This window comes from Hypomesus nipponensis, chromosome 2 (assembly GCF_054491055.1).
Source record: "Hypomesus nipponensis isolate SF chromosome 2, ASM5449105v1, whole genome shotgun sequence".
Taxonomy (NCBI): Eukaryota; Metazoa; Chordata; class Actinopteri; order Osmeriformes; family Osmeridae; genus Hypomesus; species Hypomesus nipponensis.
Window position 1 is genome coordinate 22,794,146 of NC_140362.1, and position 16,163 is coordinate 22,810,308.

General features: G+C 50.4%; 1 protein-coding gene across 2 annotated transcripts; it reads right to left on the minus strand.

The window, feature by feature from the left end:
- Positions 1–74: 74 nt before the first annotated feature.
- On the minus strand, positions 75–16,066 carry fam171a1 (family with sequence similarity 171 member A1). Of its 2 annotated transcripts, XM_084669059.1 has the most exons (10): positions 14,840–16,066; positions 11,719–11,794; positions 10,775–11,002; positions 10,141–10,233; positions 8,125–8,292; positions 6,707–6,883; positions 3,961–4,077; positions 3,719–3,833; positions 3,256–3,373; positions 75–3,060 (listed from the first exon to the last, which is right to left on the minus strand). In XM_084669059.1, exons 1-10 carry the CDS (start codon positions 14,849–14,851, stop codon positions 1,516–1,518), a joined length of 2,649 nt encoding a protein of 882 aa, XP_084525185.1. In that variant the 5' UTR covers positions 14,852–16,066; the 3' UTR covers positions 75–1,515. The 2 variants fall into 2 exon arrangements, with proteins under 2 accessions (XP_084525185.1, XP_084525184.1); XM_084669058.1 differs by lacking the exon at positions 11,719–11,794 and having other exon boundaries at positions 14,840–16,064.
- Positions 16,067–16,163: the final 97 nt, after the last annotated feature.

A 16,163-nucleotide genomic window follows, 5' to 3' on the forward strand; every position in this document is an offset into this window, starting at 1 on the left:
AACAGTAGGCTATCAGTATTTCTCAAAAGATTGTACTTGAAGCATCCACAACAATTTGTTGACAAATACACATATTGTTGTAATTTGGTTGTTTATTCAGAATATTAGGCTTCAATTATAATACAAGCAACCAAATAAGACATTTGGTGTGGAGTGCACAGTAACATACAGTACATCTCATCCCAAGTGGTTACAATGGAACAGACGGGGAGGAGAGTACCGTTCACAACAAGCTCACACAACATTTACACTATACCAAGAAAGGGGAGAAAAATATACAAACTATACAAATTGTAATATTTGAAGAGGTCAGATGTCAATAGCAACCACACACACACACACACGTGCACAAACAGCTTCAAATGCGGACACACATGTTCTGTGGATTGTTGTCTTCACATCTAATCTAGCTTTGCCACATGACATTCACCCCTGCATACTGCATGCTGTCTGCCAAAAGAGGGGTGAGGTAGAGGAGAACATTTGAGTGGAGAAATAAATAGGGTGATCAACAGATCTTCACTAGACAACTTCAAAGGCACTTAGACGCGTGGAACAATTAGTGTTATAGTTGCAATCACAAAGAGAGAAAAGCAGTTTGGTTTCAAGATACAAGAAACAAGCATGTTTGTTTATCTACTCCTTTAAGGCGGGTCTGAAGGAAAAGTACTGAAACAAACTCAAATAAAAACAACGTATGAGTAAAATACTTAATGTTTGCAACTAAAAATCATAAAGTATTAAAAGAAAAATACAAAAAAAGGCATCTCAAGCAACAGTATAAAAGTGATGCATAGCAGTTCAGAGCAAAGTCTGCCACAGTCAGTTGTTCAATAGTATCAAAAACTTCTCATGTGACCTCATCCACAATACAATGCCTTTGTCTGGGTTCCACGACCTTCACCATGACCTTCACCATGAGGAGAGTCTGGGGTGATATCCTCTACCTCAGTGCTGATTGGTTGGCTCTGGTCCCAGTGTTCTGGCACCTCGTCCACACACAGCACCCTCCACAGGTAGGGCTGCCACCTTCCTCTCTGACAGACTCCATTACACTGTGATGACTGCTCATTCCCACTTCCAGTGACCTGAACATAATGCATATGTCAAAGGAAACAAACCCAGCTAAACATCTGCAATATTGCTCATACCACCTTATTCCACCATTTTTTGTTCTAGAAGATTCATCAACAAGCAGAAGAGGGTTGTGTCTCCTTCACCCTCTTTTTTTGTTTAAAATGCTAATTTTATAAAAAGGCATAGCAGTTGTGCATTAAATGAAGGACTCCTATTTTAGGTTCTTGCTTTGAAAGTCTGTATCTCCGGCAGGGCCATCTCACCATGTGGGTGTAGGCAACAACGAGAGTGCAGCACAGGTTATATCAGTACACAGATTCACCTGCTCCTCGCTTGTTGTCTCCTTAGTGCTGCGTACATATGGGGGAATAGGGAAACAAACGTCATATTTCTCTGTGTGTGTGAAGTGGTTATAAGGGGTCAGAGGTCAGGTATGGGTCATTTGAGGTTGAAGGCCAAAAGGGGGCGCTCCTCTCTCTTCTGCCAAGGGCTCTTCTTCTCCCCCTCTCCATCGTCGTTGGATGGGTCGTCATCAGGTGAGACAGACAGCAGAGAAGTCTGGGCATGCTCAGTCCTGAAGGCCACCCCCTCTGGCGGTGACAGGGGAGGGGGGGAAGAGGGGGAGGATGAGGAAGGCGAAGGCGAAGGGGCTTCTTGTATTTGGATGACTCCTCCTTCCTCTACCTCTTCCCCCTTCTCCTCTCTTTCCTCCATCTTCTCCTGATGGCACTGTGTGTCAGGCTGTTGACCGTCTCCAGGGCTGTTCTTGGGTGTTGCCTCTCCCTCGCTCGCTGGCCCCTCCAGGTCGTCCACGTACACCAGCTGGGTGTAGACGGCTGGAGGAGTGCTCACCGGCTGGGTGTAGACGGCTGGAGGAGTGCTCTTCGCCCTGTCCTTCTTCCTGTCCTCCTTCCACCTGCGTCCCACCCTGGGCTCGTTCAGGTCCACCCCAGAGTCCAGGCTGGTGTCGTTGCTGTTGCCGTGCCTACCACTGCGCCTGCCGCCACCTCCTGTACTGTTGCCATGGCACCCGGCCCGCTGCAGGTCAATGTAGGAGTGGCGGATGTGGGCGTTGGAACGTCCGTCCAATGAGACGAACCAGGCCCGTGGGTGTGGGAGGGGCTTCCCTCCCCGGAGTTCCATCAGGGTCTTCTCAGCCAATAAAGTGTCCTCGTCGTTGATTTCAACCAGACCAGATTCTCCGAGTGTTGTGGGGATAGACAGAGATTCCGATAGGTTACGTCCGTCTCCTTCCCCCTGATTGGCCGAGCCAGGTGAGCAGTCGTCAGGGGAGTGGCCCGAGGGCTGCGTGGCGTTGAGCTCTGCCTGGATGGTCTCCAGGTCACTCTGCTGCTCCATCTGCAGGAGCAGAGCCTGCCCACACAGAGGGTGCTCCCCGGGCAGACGCATGTAATGAGCTGGGATCACCAGCGTGGGGCGCACTCTTCTGGGGTAGCCCTCCCCCCCGCTGAGCAGGTCCACGGAGCCACAGCACAGCAGCTGTCCTGGCCGGGGGAGGGAGAGGGGCAGGGCGCGCTCCAGGTGGTCCACAGACCGGGACAGGTGGTAGTCAGGGGGCCTACTCTCCATGGCCTCGGCCCGGCTGGGGGAGAGAGGGGGGGAGGAGGGGGAGGTGGCCTCTCCCCCACTGCTGATCTGGCTCACGTGATTGGTTAAGGACAGTCTATCCAGAACCTGATTGGTGGAGGAGCAGACGGAGGTGTATGATTGGCGGTAGCCTCGGTCCGTTCCGGTCGAAAGGGCGGACTTCAGCGGGAACGTCTCCACAGATTGCCGGTAGTCACGGCTACGGGGGGTCAGGTTGCCTAGAGACGAGCCGTGTCGGCTGTGGTTAACAAGTGATGAGCGGCTGTGGTTGCCATGAGAGACGAGCTCCTGGTGATGCTGATCGTAAGAGGAGGGTTTGAGCATGGGTGTGGTCATGTCAGGTTCTGTTGCTGTGGAAACCATCTCCAGCTGCACCTGGAGACAAGGCAAGATGCATCAAAACACACAGAGAAACCACTAAAATAGCAATAGAAATGGTGTGAATGTAATGCACAGGGCAGCAGTATACTGACTGTAACCGTAATCATCTGTCACTGCTGCTGCTGGCTACAGTATAGACGTGAGTGTGTGTGTGTGTGCGCACCACGGGGCTCTAGTGAAGGGCTGTACCTCGCTGCTGATGAGGTGGAGGTGAGACATGGAGGTGGCCTGGTCTCTCTTGCTGCCGTCCAGAGCAGCAGACAGGGTGAGCTTGCGTCGGGACAGACGAGGCTTCAAGCAGCGCCGCCTGCGGAGGAGACACACGTTACAGCTCCCTCTGTGGGCTGTTTGGAGCTACTACAGCCACGCCCCTGACTGTTGGAACATGATAGCATAGGGTCATTGATCCAACACTGTAATTGGGTTTTAGTGCCCACTGACCAGCCGGCCAGCCAGCCAATATACCAGCCAGATAGCCGGCTAGCGTACCAGCCAGATAGCCTAGCAGTCAGCTAGCCTTCCCACCAGCTAACCTGCCGGCCAGCTAGCCTGCAGGCCAGCTAGCCTGCCGGCCAGCTAGCCTGCCGGCCAGCTAGCCTAGCAGTCAGCTAGCCTACCAGCCAGCTAGCCTACCAGCCAGCTAGCCACGTACCTGCAGTAATAGAGCAGCAGGCAAAGCAGGCAGAGCAGAATGAGGACCATGCCTCCCAGGATCGCCAGCAGGAACACTGTGTGGTACGTACTGATGTCCTTAGCCACCATGGGACCTAAAACACACACACACACACTTTAGATGCCAGGGATTCAACATGTGTCTTCGTTTCACATTCAAGGCTTTTATTTCACTTTGACCTTGTGCAGGATAAAGAGTGAGCAGAGCAGAGCTGGGCTCACCTGTGTGGACAGGGGACATGGCTGCCACCCAGTACCCCAGCTGGGGAGCGATGTAGGTCAGGATCAGATGATCTCCCTCTCTCTGCACATAGCCCAGGCTGCTCTTCAACCAGACCCCTGCGCGCACACACACACACACACACACACACACACACAGACACACATTAGGATCGCACAGCTTGTGAATACACTTTATCAACTAACAAGCACATTCAAGCTACACCACCCCTAATGCAACATTCCATTTGAGGCACAACATGTCCTCTACCAAAGCTCTGCACACTACAAACAGCTGACTCACATTACCATTACAGACTAGGCCCCGGCCCACTCTCATGAGACTGCTGCCAAGGAGGTTTCCTGGTTAAAGTGTTTAAACAGTTATTTATCACCCTTGTAAGAGAAACTATTCAGACCCACGTGTTCTGAAGATTTGATCAGACTGTTGGGAGCCCTGACGGCTGTGCTGATGCACCTGCAGTTCTAGTTACAGCCACAGGGAGGCAGCAGACTGGGTCTTGGTGAGAACAAAACCAGCCCAGAGCCAAGGGGAGAGAGGGTGCCAGTAAAATGACTGGAACAAAGTTGTCTCTGAGTGTGGATTTATGATCAGGTTTGTATTCCGATCTCCTGATGTTTAGGGTTAGGATTAAGGGGAGTAAGCCAATCCCAGAGGGTCTGAAGCAGGAGGTGGAGGAGGGCAGGAGAGGGATGGAGGAGGGCAGGAGAGAGGTGGAGGAGGGCAGGAGAGGGGTGGAGGAGAGCAGGAGAGGGATGGAGGAGGGCAGGAGAGGGGTGGAGGAGGGCAGGAGAGAGGTGGAGGAGGGCAGGAGAGAGGTGGAGGAGGGCAGGAGAGGGATGGAGGAGGGCAGGAGAGTGTGTATAGAGAGAGCTTGAGATGTACTCCCCTGCCTCCCCTCTTGTACACACTCACACTTGATGTATTGATCAGTCACTCCCAAGAACCAAACTAAAGTATTACCTCCAGCCTAGCCCAGCCCATGGCTCTATCCAGCCCTACTCCATATCCCCTGGGACAGCGATGGGTTTCTCAGTGACCTTTCTAAACAGCAACATTTAAGTGTTCTCACGCTTCCTTACAAAGCAGACCAGAATCTGGCAACCCACCATGACGATACAAACAGAGTTCAAGTCAATCCACCCTCTGCGTTTACTCTGCTGTCTCCATTCATGAGAGGGGAGGGGAGGCCAGGGGAGCTGTTTACTCTGCTGTCTCCATTCATGCCAAGTCAAATAACAACCTTTGAATTGACCACAGTCCTCTGTCTCACAGTGACATCACATACATCAACATCATCATCAATCAAAAATTGCTATTACAGGTGTTGCATTTACATCAGGAACCTCCTCATTTCCTTAGGAGAGAACATTGAATCTCCTTTACCAAGTGAAACCTCACCAGCACACAAAACACCACAAGTACAACTGGCGGCTACACCAGAAGAACAGGTTTGAGTGTGTTTGTGTGTGTGTGTGCACATGAGCTCTGCCCTCAAGACTGCAACTAGGCCATGTGCAAAAACACAACAACAGCCTCCTCACATTGGCTTCTTTATGATTTATGAAAATTTCTCTGTCTGTCTCTCTCTGAAGCCCCTACTCTGTTGTTTATTTGGGGGTTGCTAGGGAACAGGGGTCTATCCCAGAGTGAAGTTCAGAGACACAGCAGCTGTTGTGGAATACCCCTAACCCTAACCAGCAGACTGATGGAGGGGGGAGGGCCGTCTGTAGACGTGCTCCTCCAGGACCTGCCTTGGTCACACTTCAGGAGAGTGATAAGTCACATATTGTAGACCTCACTGCACATTTAGGACAACGGACAAAGGTCTGGCCCTTGCACTGCAACAACGTCACTGGCTTCAATCTAGCTCAGTCTGGTGCAGTAGTTTCCCTGCTGTAACGCTGGTCAGGCTGGTGTAACGCTGGTCAGGCTGGTGTAACGCTGGTCAGGCTGGTGTAACGCTGGTCAGGCTGCTGTAACGCTGGTCAGGCTGGTGTAACGCTGGTCAGGCTGGTGTAACGCTGGTCAGGCTGCTGTAACGCTGGTCAGGCTGGTGTAACGCTGGTCAGGCTGGTGTAACGCTGGTCAGGCTGCTTTAACGCTGGTCAGGCTGGTGTAACGCTGGTCAGGCTGGTGTAACGCTGGTCAGGCTGGTGTAACGCTGGTCAGGCTGGTGTAACGCTGGTCAGGCTGCTTTAACGCTGGTCAGGCTGGTGTAACGCTGGTCAGGCTGGTGAAACGCTGGTCAGGCTGCTGTAACGCTGGTCAGGCTGCTGTAACGCTGGTCAGGCTGGTGTAACGCTGGTCAGGCTGGTGTAACGCTGGTCAGGCTGCTGCAACGCTGGTCCAGTAGTCTGGACCAGTTCTTCAGCAGGTTATAGTCTGGACCAGTTCTTCAGCAGGTTATAGTCTGGACCAGTTATTCAGCAGGTTATAGTCTGGACCAGTTATTCAGCAGGTTATAGTCTGGACCAGTTCTTCAGCAGGCCTGGCTGAGCTAACCTGTCTGGATCATAATCCTACATCCATTCTCGTGATGTGCACGTGACCACAAGTACTTGATTCGCTGTTTAATTCAGTGGTTTATTTTCACTAATCTATCATAAACCTTTGAACTATTCCAATGTTCCGTGATCAGTTCTGAATGTGTGTGTGTATGTGGTTTTGTGTGTGTCTACAAAGAACTGGTAAACGTTGTGGAAAGAAAGGAACTCAGGTACTCACCCAAGCGGGGGTCGAACCTCCAGGCAGGTATGTGATCGTTGTCCTTCAGACCGCTATTGGCTGGCAGAGGGACAGAGATGCTGATTGGCTCGTTTACCAGCAGCTCCACACCATCGCTGGCCAATAGGTGGACTGAGATGGCTGCCACCGGAGTCAGCTCAAATCTGCGCTCGGATCCTGTTAGGGGACAACAGGGTGGAGGAGTGGAGGCGAGATGGAGGGTCACATGGGAGAACAATAGGGAGGGCACTACATGTGGGAGGAGCCAGAGAGAAAAGTTGAGAGGAGCAGATTGAGAAGTAAACACAGGGCAAGCAGAAGAAAAGAAAGGAAACTGGGAGGGGGGGCCAGGGAAGAGAGGCCAGGGGAGGAGAGGCCAGGGGAGGAGAGGCCAGGGGAGGACAGGGGAGGCCAGGGGAAGAGAGGCCAGGGGAAGAGAGGCCAGGGGAGGAGAGGCCAGGGGAGGACAGGGGAGACCAGGGGAGGAGAGGCCAGGGGAAGAGAGGCCAGGGGAGGACAGGGGAGGCCAGGGGAGGAGAGGCCAGGGGAGGAGAGGCCAGGGGAAGAGAGGCCAGGGGAGGACAGGGGAGGCCAGGGGAGGAGAGGCCAGGGGAGGACAGGGGAGGAGAGGGGAGGAGAGGCCAGGGGAGGCCAGGGGAGGAGAGGCCAGGGGAAGAGAGGCCAGGGGAGGACAGGGGAGGCCAGGGGAGGAGAGGCCAGGGGAGGACAGGGGAGGAGAGGGGAGGAGAGGCCAGGGGAGACCAGGGGAGGAGAGGCCAGGGGAGGACAGGGGAGGCCAGGGGAAGACTAGGAGGATGTAGAAATAGCTAGAGAAGGATCAACAATGGAAAATAAATGGGATATAAGGGGGGTACAGAGTATGTGTGCGTGTGTGTGTGGGGGGGGGGGAGCAGGCCATTTTTAATAAAGCTAATGGAGTCAAACTGAAGACTCAGATGTGGGGGGGCAGAATTATTTGCCAAGGGAGGGGGGCTGGTGACCTTTGAGGGGCACTCAACAAGAGGAGGGGCAAACATAGACAAACAGTGGCTCCCTCACACAGCCCAGGGCACACACACACACATACATAGGGGTTGTGTAAGAATGGAGCAGACAGGATGGTGTGAGGGTCAGAGGGGAGGTGTTATCAGGATCATCTATCTGTCCAAGGTCAACTCCTGCTGCAGCTCTAACCACTCCCCACCACCCTCCAGCTCCGCCCCCCCCCCACCCCTCCAGCTCTAACCACTCCCCACCACCCTCCAGCTCCGCCCCCCCCCCCACCACCCTCCAGCTCCGCCCCCCCACCACCCCTCCAGCTCCGCCCACCACCCCTCCAGCTCCGCCCACCACCCCTCCAGCTCCGCCCACCACCCCTTCAGCTCCGCCCTCCGCTCTGCTCCCACAGCGCTGCCTACCTGAGCTGTTGCCCCCCAGGCCCTGCAGGCCCTGCAGATAGGGGAAGTGCTGCATGTGAGCAGGGGCGCAGGCCACGGTCAGCAGGGCGCTGAGGTTGGTGTAGGACGTGTTGGGAGGAAGGCTCAGGGCCCGGCGCTGGAACTGGACCCAGGGGTGAGCCCTCGAAACTGGGGGAGGAGAGACGCACGCAGGGGGGGGTGAGAAGCTGCACACAGTCATCAGTGTAGGGTTTGGACAGGGGAGGGTTTGGACTGGGGAGGGCTCTTGATGACTGTGTCCTGTTAGTTCTAACCCAGGACAGGCTGCTGTTGTATCTGCCGTTCTGAGTCACTAGTCTTGCTGTATACACACACTTACATCTTAATAAAAGAGACAGGATCGATTCTGTACGGTCACAGTTTCTCTTTCAGATTCCTGCTGTTCTTTTTCTTTCTCTCTCCTTGAGCAACCAGACCAGCAAAGAGTGCAAAACAGCAACAAAGAAAGTGTGTGTGTGTTAGATGTAGTGTGTGTGTGTGTGTGTGTGTTAGATGTAGTGTGTGTGTGTGTGTGTGTGTTAAAGACAAAGTGTGCGAGGTGAGGTCATTGTGTTTCCACTGTGGTGAGTATGCATTCCTGCACCATGAGACAGGACTCTGACCCGGAGTGTGTGTGTGGGTGTGTGTTAGAGAGGGAGTGTGTGTAGGGGGGTGTGTTATAGAGGGAGTGTGTGTGTGGGTGTGTGTTAGAGAGGGAGTGTGTGTAGGGGGGTGTGTTATAGAGGGAGTGTGTGTGTGGGTGTGTGTTAGAGAGGGAGTGTGTGTGGGGGGGTGTTTTCATGTTTACGCTCGGTTTAAGCCCCACATTCACTCCTTCACTTGCTCTGGCAGGTAAAAACTCAACTTCAGATCATATCTATACCTGGCTAAAGATAATATCTGGTGGTCCGGCTATGAAACAGAGCATGTAAATGAGCCCAGGTGGTGATTCCAACAGAGCCCAGTGTAAACTCCTTCCATCCTATAGTCCATCACAAGACCCCTCCCCTCTCTAACATGGTGTCCACATCTGTCAGCCAGACAGCAGACAGACTCAATCACCAATGACTCAGTCACCTGCCAATCACAGACACAAAGGAGCCAGGAGACAAGACAAGAACATGTATACTGATGAAAACAAATCTAATGTAACCTTATCTAATGTAATTACACACGCAATCAAAAGATGTACGATAGGCCAGGCAGGAGCGCAAGGGAGGGTGGGTGTGCTTGGCTTCTTTAAGAGACTGGGTTGGATGTGTCACATTATTTATGTGTATCAGGTCAAAGGGGAAAGGGCTAAATCACTGCTCACACACACAGACAGCAGGCACACACACAGACAGCAGGCACACACACACACAGACAGCAGGCACACACACAGACAGCAGGCACACACACACACAGACTGCAGGCACACACACACACAGACAGCAGGCACACACACACACAGACTGCAGGCACACACACACAGACTGCAGGCACACACACACAGACAGCAGGCACACACACAGACTGCAGGCACACACACAGACTGCAGGCACACACACAGACTGCAGGCACACACACACAGACTGCAGGCACACACACACAGACTGCAGGCACACACACACAGACTGCAGGCACACACACACAGACAGCAGGCACACACACAGACTGCAGGCACACACACACAGACAGCAGGCACACACACACAGACAGCAGGCACACACACAGACTGCAGGCACACACACACAGACTGCAGGCACACACACAGACTGCAGGCACACACACACAGACTGCAGGCACACACACACAGACTGCAGGCACACACACACAGACAGCAGGCACACACACAGACTGCAGGCACACACACACAGACTGCAGGCACACACACACAGACAGCAGGCACACACACAGACTGCAGGCACACACACAGACTGCAGGCACACACACACAGACTGCAGGCACACACACACAGACAGCAGGCACACACACACACAGAGGACAAAGTGTTACCTTGGAACCCAGAGACGATCTGAACGACATCATCGTACACCATCAGCGTGGCAGTTCTCTCTGGCAGCAGGTCCAGACTGAGAGTGGAGAACACTGCAAGAATACACCCCCCACACGCAATGAGTTCCTTTCAGAACATGTTGAAATGTACCTTGACACACCTGATAATAAAAGGATTATCAGGCCCTAGTGTCCATCTTTCATTCGGCATTCAGTTTCCCGTAAGGACAGGATGCTGTCGGAGCGGACAGGATGCTCTCTCTCTCTCTCTCTCTCTCTCTCTCTTCTATTGTTCAGTGCTGGTAAGCGTGCTAATCCAATTGGCTGCCGTTCCACTAGCTTCTAATGAACCCCTCCCCGCCGCCTACACACACACACACACTTATCCAGGATGCGTGTGTGCATACAGCACTGTGAGAGGATTAGGTGTCCCCTCGCTGAGTGTTGGCATCACTACAGCTGCTCACTCAGTCACTCCTCCTCATCTCACACACACACAGAGCAAAGACCCTGTTGACTAGACCTGCTGTCTGTTCACACAAACAGCACCGCTCGCTCGCCACTTCGACTCTTAACACTCTGCACTGACTCCTTCACACACTCATCCTCCTTCTTCACACTTGCACACACACACCAGGCAGTCTGGTGGGTCTCCAGGGGGCAGAGTTTGGCACGTAACCCTGTTTGGTTGCTGTGACGACCAGTGGCGTTCCGAGACGGTAAGGGAAGCGGAGGTAGGCATTGCCGTCAGCAGCGGATGTCTCCATGGTTACAGGCGTGTGGTTGGTGAAGAGCTCAATGATGGCTCCGCCCAGTGGCTGGTGGGTGCTGGCGTCACTCAGGTGGACCTTCAGAGTCACCTCTGCAACGTCAAGCACAAGACAACAACACATCAAACAGCCAATCACAATGCTCCCTTTTGACCAATTTCCTGGTTACAGTCAAAAAGTGCTTCCCTGCCAAAACAACATGCCATTTTTCCTTTGAGAGGTCTTAGCCCGAAGCAGGAAACAACTGTACACACACACACATCCCCTTTCACGGTGTCCGAGCATGTGTCAGACAGAGAGGCGGCTGTGAAGCTAACAATGGAACACACACTTGCATTCCTAAAGCACAGCACTTCAATTACACCATTAACTCTCCCTGTAACGATGCTGGATATCCTTTCTAGAGAGACCAGAGTTGCCTGGATACCCAACACACGCACACACACACACAGAAACACTGCATGTTGTTCCTCCTGCTCTGTAGTCATCCACCTTCCTCCTAGGTCAACGCCAGGTCTACACATTCACACAATCTTTGGATACAGAATAATAACAAGGAAATGACATGGCCATTGAGCTTCCTGCCATAAGGTGCTGTTTAGACTGAACAGTGACTTGGTCAAATGTTTTAAAAAACATCTTTTTGTATCTGAAGTTGTATGTTGTTAACACGTAGCTTGATCTCAGTGTAACCCACTGGGAAAAGAATGGAATGGACAGAATGGAAGTTGGAAAAACTGACACGGGATGATTGTGTGGTTTGTTGCCTTATTAATACTTGGTGTATCTCGTTGTGTCAGAACCCTACCCCCAGGATGGTTGTGTTTGTAGGATGGTCTGGCCTGCTCACCTGTCCCCTCAGGAAGGCTGTGTGACGGGGGAGCCTGGACAACACACAACAGCTACATGATTGACAAACATGTTCTGGTAGGACTAAACCATATTAGCCACATTAGCAGCAACATGCAGCTCAGGGTGGACAACAGCAAGCCTTGTCTCTCTGTACAGTTGCTTGTATGCACAACCACGTGAACTCTGATCACTGGTGGTTGTCTGAACCATGGCGACCTTTCAATTAAGGCTGGAAGGGTTCCAGGCTCCCCCGTCACACAGCCATCCTGAGGGGACAGGTGAGCAGGCCAGACCATCCTACAAACACAGCCATCCTGGGGGTAGGGTTCTGACACAACGAGATACACCAAGTATTAATAAGGCAACAAACCACACAATCATCCCGTGTCAGTTTTTCCAACTTCCATTCTGTCAGACTGACAATTTACTAATCATTTTGCAGATTAGAAGATCTTCAGGAGAGGAGTGAAAATTAGGCTTGACCTATGCACTCCCTCCTGCAGTAGAGTACCTCTATGGGCTGGGCCTATGGGACAACCTCCACTGCATAAGAGAGGGGGTTGGGGGGTCATTCTTAAAGCAATACATCACTTCCTGTCCCACTACGGCGATCCGTTGTTAGGGGTACCAGCTGTGCTCACTTTGGAGAACTCCCCTGGGAGACCCCTGTTCTGTTTCTCTCTCCCTCTCTCAAACACACAGTGTCAAATGCAACACTCCCCTTCCCAATCTCATCCAATAAATCTAGTGACCTCACTCTTAAAGAAGCCAAGGAGTGTCATCCACACACACACACACACACACACACGGGGAGTCACAGCATATCTGCCTATACGAGCTGGTTGTGTGAGCCTTGTTAAACCAGTAACTCTTCACTCTGTTGACTCTGCAGGGCGTGTGTACCATATGAAAGACAAAGACTTCAAAGACAGTTTTCCTTGCCCGATGCTACAACCTCAAACAATTAGCCAAGGCAACAGCAGTCCAACCAGCAGGGTCCTGGGTGTGTGAGTGAGCAGAGCACACAGGTTATTGATCAGTGTTGCTTTAAGACATTGGGCATCATTCATTTCCTGCACAGAAATAATGGAGATCCTGAGAGCTCTTCTCTGCTCTAGAGAGCATTCTACTCCTGACACTGGAAAAAGGATTGAAAGGTGAATCCATCAGACCATGTGTGCCCACAGGGAGGCCTATTGCCTGCCCAGACCATGTGCTTTCTGCTGACGCTGGGAATGAGTGGACCCTGGCAGAGCCAGGTTGGAGTCAGCTGCTGGCATGTTATATACGCACACAATACGTCACATCTCAACTACCAAAACAATTACTGAATGCTTCTGTTGGACTGCTGTGGATCAATGTGTATGTATAAGCCCTAACCCTATAGGTCTATGAATATCACCGGTCCTTTCTCCTGCTGTCTATAAGCACCAGTAGGCCTGGCTCTCCATACCTTGCGTGTGATACAGAACAGGAGGCCTGCTTCCTTTAGCGGTGTGACAGATTGTAGACCATGAGATGACAGGGTGTTTTCAAAGCCAGCAGTGTTTAAGCTCAGGGACAACTGTGATGTGCTGGATGGCTGCTGGTTTAGTAGTCCATACACAACACACAGGGAACAGTGCTGCGGTGCCATTTCTACACACAGAACATAGTCTTTCTGTCACCCTGCATTAGCCTTGCTTCAGTGGCTGGTCCTGACTAAGGAGTATGGTCTGCAGTAGAGGGAGTATGGCTGCACAGCTTAACTAGACCAGCAGAGCCCTGCATATCGACCAGACCACACCCCCCCCAGGGTCGGCCTGAAGGTTAGACTGGGTCAGAGCAGGGGAGGAGGGGGAGGGGAGGAGAGAGAGAGAGAGAGAGAGAGAGAGAGAGAGAGAGAGAGAGAGAGAGAGAGAGAGAGAGAGAGAGAGAGAGAGAGAGAGAGAGAGAGAGAGAGAGAGAGAGGAAGTGGGGGAGACAGGAAAGAAATAGCCAAAAGAAAAACAGAGACTTTGAGAGAGAAAGGAGGAGTCTGTAAATGAGAGGAACTCCAGAGAAAAACTGAATTGATTGAAAGACAGTGTATAAAGTGTCCAGTAAAATAGGCAAGAATAATTACAAATACTTATAATTACAAAATACACAAAATCCTTTCACCTATCCTGTTTCCAGCAGATGTTCACCCAGTTTTAAAACTGAACCCTTGGAGAGGAATGTCCAAAACCTTAGAAGTGATCAAATCTCAGTTAAGAATTGACGGTGGACTATGAAAAGTAGTAGATTAGAGAAACGTTACAATATGTGCGTGTGTGTATCTTTCTGTCTATACTAATCATAAAGTAGTGTGTGTGAGAGAGATTATATCCAAGCTATTATTATGCGTTTCTGAGGAATAAAGATAGACAGGGGAAGAATGTGTGTGAGAGAAAAAGAGGAGAGAAGAAAGGGGAGAGGAAGAGACACCAAAACAATATCTTAACTTGTAATCACGGGCGCTGGACCAGTCCAAGCAGCAACCTATTATATTGTGTGGAATGCATTGTAAAACACACGGTTGAAGACGAACCATTGGAGTGTATTTGTATGTATTTAACAAAATGCAAAAGTCAACAAGTGGATAATGTGTCTCATGCATCAGTCCCATTAGAACGACTCGTTGCCTTTGTCATTAACTTGTTAACTTGCTACACACACTTTGATGTCAGTCCAACACACATGGGCATCAATTATCTCGTGCATCTCTAAAGCTAACGTTAGCAACCCATAATTAGATATTCAAATGTGCTTTTCATTCTTGTGATTACTCGCACTATGAATCACAGCAGGACATGTTCCCTCCGTTATTCACACGTTTGCAAGATAACACTCCCACATTGTAGGTAGCACTAGGACAATTGCCGTTAGGTTAGAAGTTTAAATTCCGCTAACGTTGGCTAACTTTGTGCTATAGTGGCTAGCTGGGCTAGCCTCTGCTAGCAATAAAATGAGTGCTTCTTGCGTAGTGCACTTACAAGACATGGCAAATACAAACTAAAGTGGCAGCTACACTCTGTAAATAAGTATTATACTACATAAAATGTCAGAGACGTTACCTTTAATGCCATTATCTTCTTGTAGGGTTTTAGTTGCCGCTCTCCAGATATTGCATCCCAAAAGGCAGAGAACAATCGCCGCGGTCCTGTGAGTCAAATCAAGCCGCATCGTTGCAGATGTATCGAGAGGGGAGAAATGATTTAAAAGTAAATCGTAGCTGGCAAACTAGCAAGCTAGCTCGATGTTGTTGGTAACTTCGTAGATCCCCCCCTTGTCCATATTCTAAGGCATCAGCATTCCTCAAATTCTGCTTTAGTGTTGTATTTTGGTTTTGTCCTGTTTGCATCCCCGGCCCTTTCTGCTGCTCGTCTCGTCGATTTTTTTGTGAGCTGAACAGGAGGGCCAAAGACGGCCACTACCACCTCCAACAGGCTGCTGGGTTGCTGGTTCCTACATCAGCAGCTTCTGCATTTGAAAGGTACGAACGGCATCTGCTGGCGAACATGATTTTCACCGATTCACAAGACGTGTCGCGTTTGGATCTAGTGACTAAATATATTCCCGATTGACCTTTGAGAATGTTTTCGAAATGGCAGTAAAGCCAAAAAGTCAATTTATCACTTTTATTTTTCTTTCAACCAAGAGGACGATGCTGGAGCCTATCTAGAATAATGTATGTTTGTTAACCTTGCCTTGCTGACTTTCCTTATTTTATGATGAATGGACATTATTGATATTTTTGCTAACCCTAATTGTTACCTATGAATAATAAAAATAATCTTGTAGTTTTGTTGAGATATTGCATTATGGTTTGTTTCTTTAGATGACATTTGTATCTCCGCAGAAGGTCATTGATAGCTATGTTCCTGTACGTTTAAATAATGTTAATGGCATGTAGCCCTTATGTAATTTGACAAACTATTGGCTGCCACAAAATGAATCAATAAATCCTACAAATAACAAATAAATACAATTTGACACTAACGTTTTCATATACTGAGATTATTGTATAATATCTATAAATAGGCTACTCCGAGTTCACCAGCGCCTCCCTTCTCACTTATTTCCGTGCGATCTCGACTACGCTTGCTCATTTTCGGATTTTTTTAAGAATGAGTCGTTTCTGGTTTTATTTTCTTTTCATTTTTCTAGCGATTAAAAGCCCAAGCCTGATCCTGTTCCTCTGCTTCGCCTTTTACGTGTTCATCCATTACAGAACGCGATAAGATTCCTTGCAGATTGAGGTTGAATGAAACGAAGCTTGATATCTTTAAGATAACGGGACTCTACAAAGGATGCGAGCGAAACGCGCGGTAATTTATTAGGGAACACAGCAATATGCTGCACGTGCCTACAGACCACTCAATATGTTGGCAGCCTGTT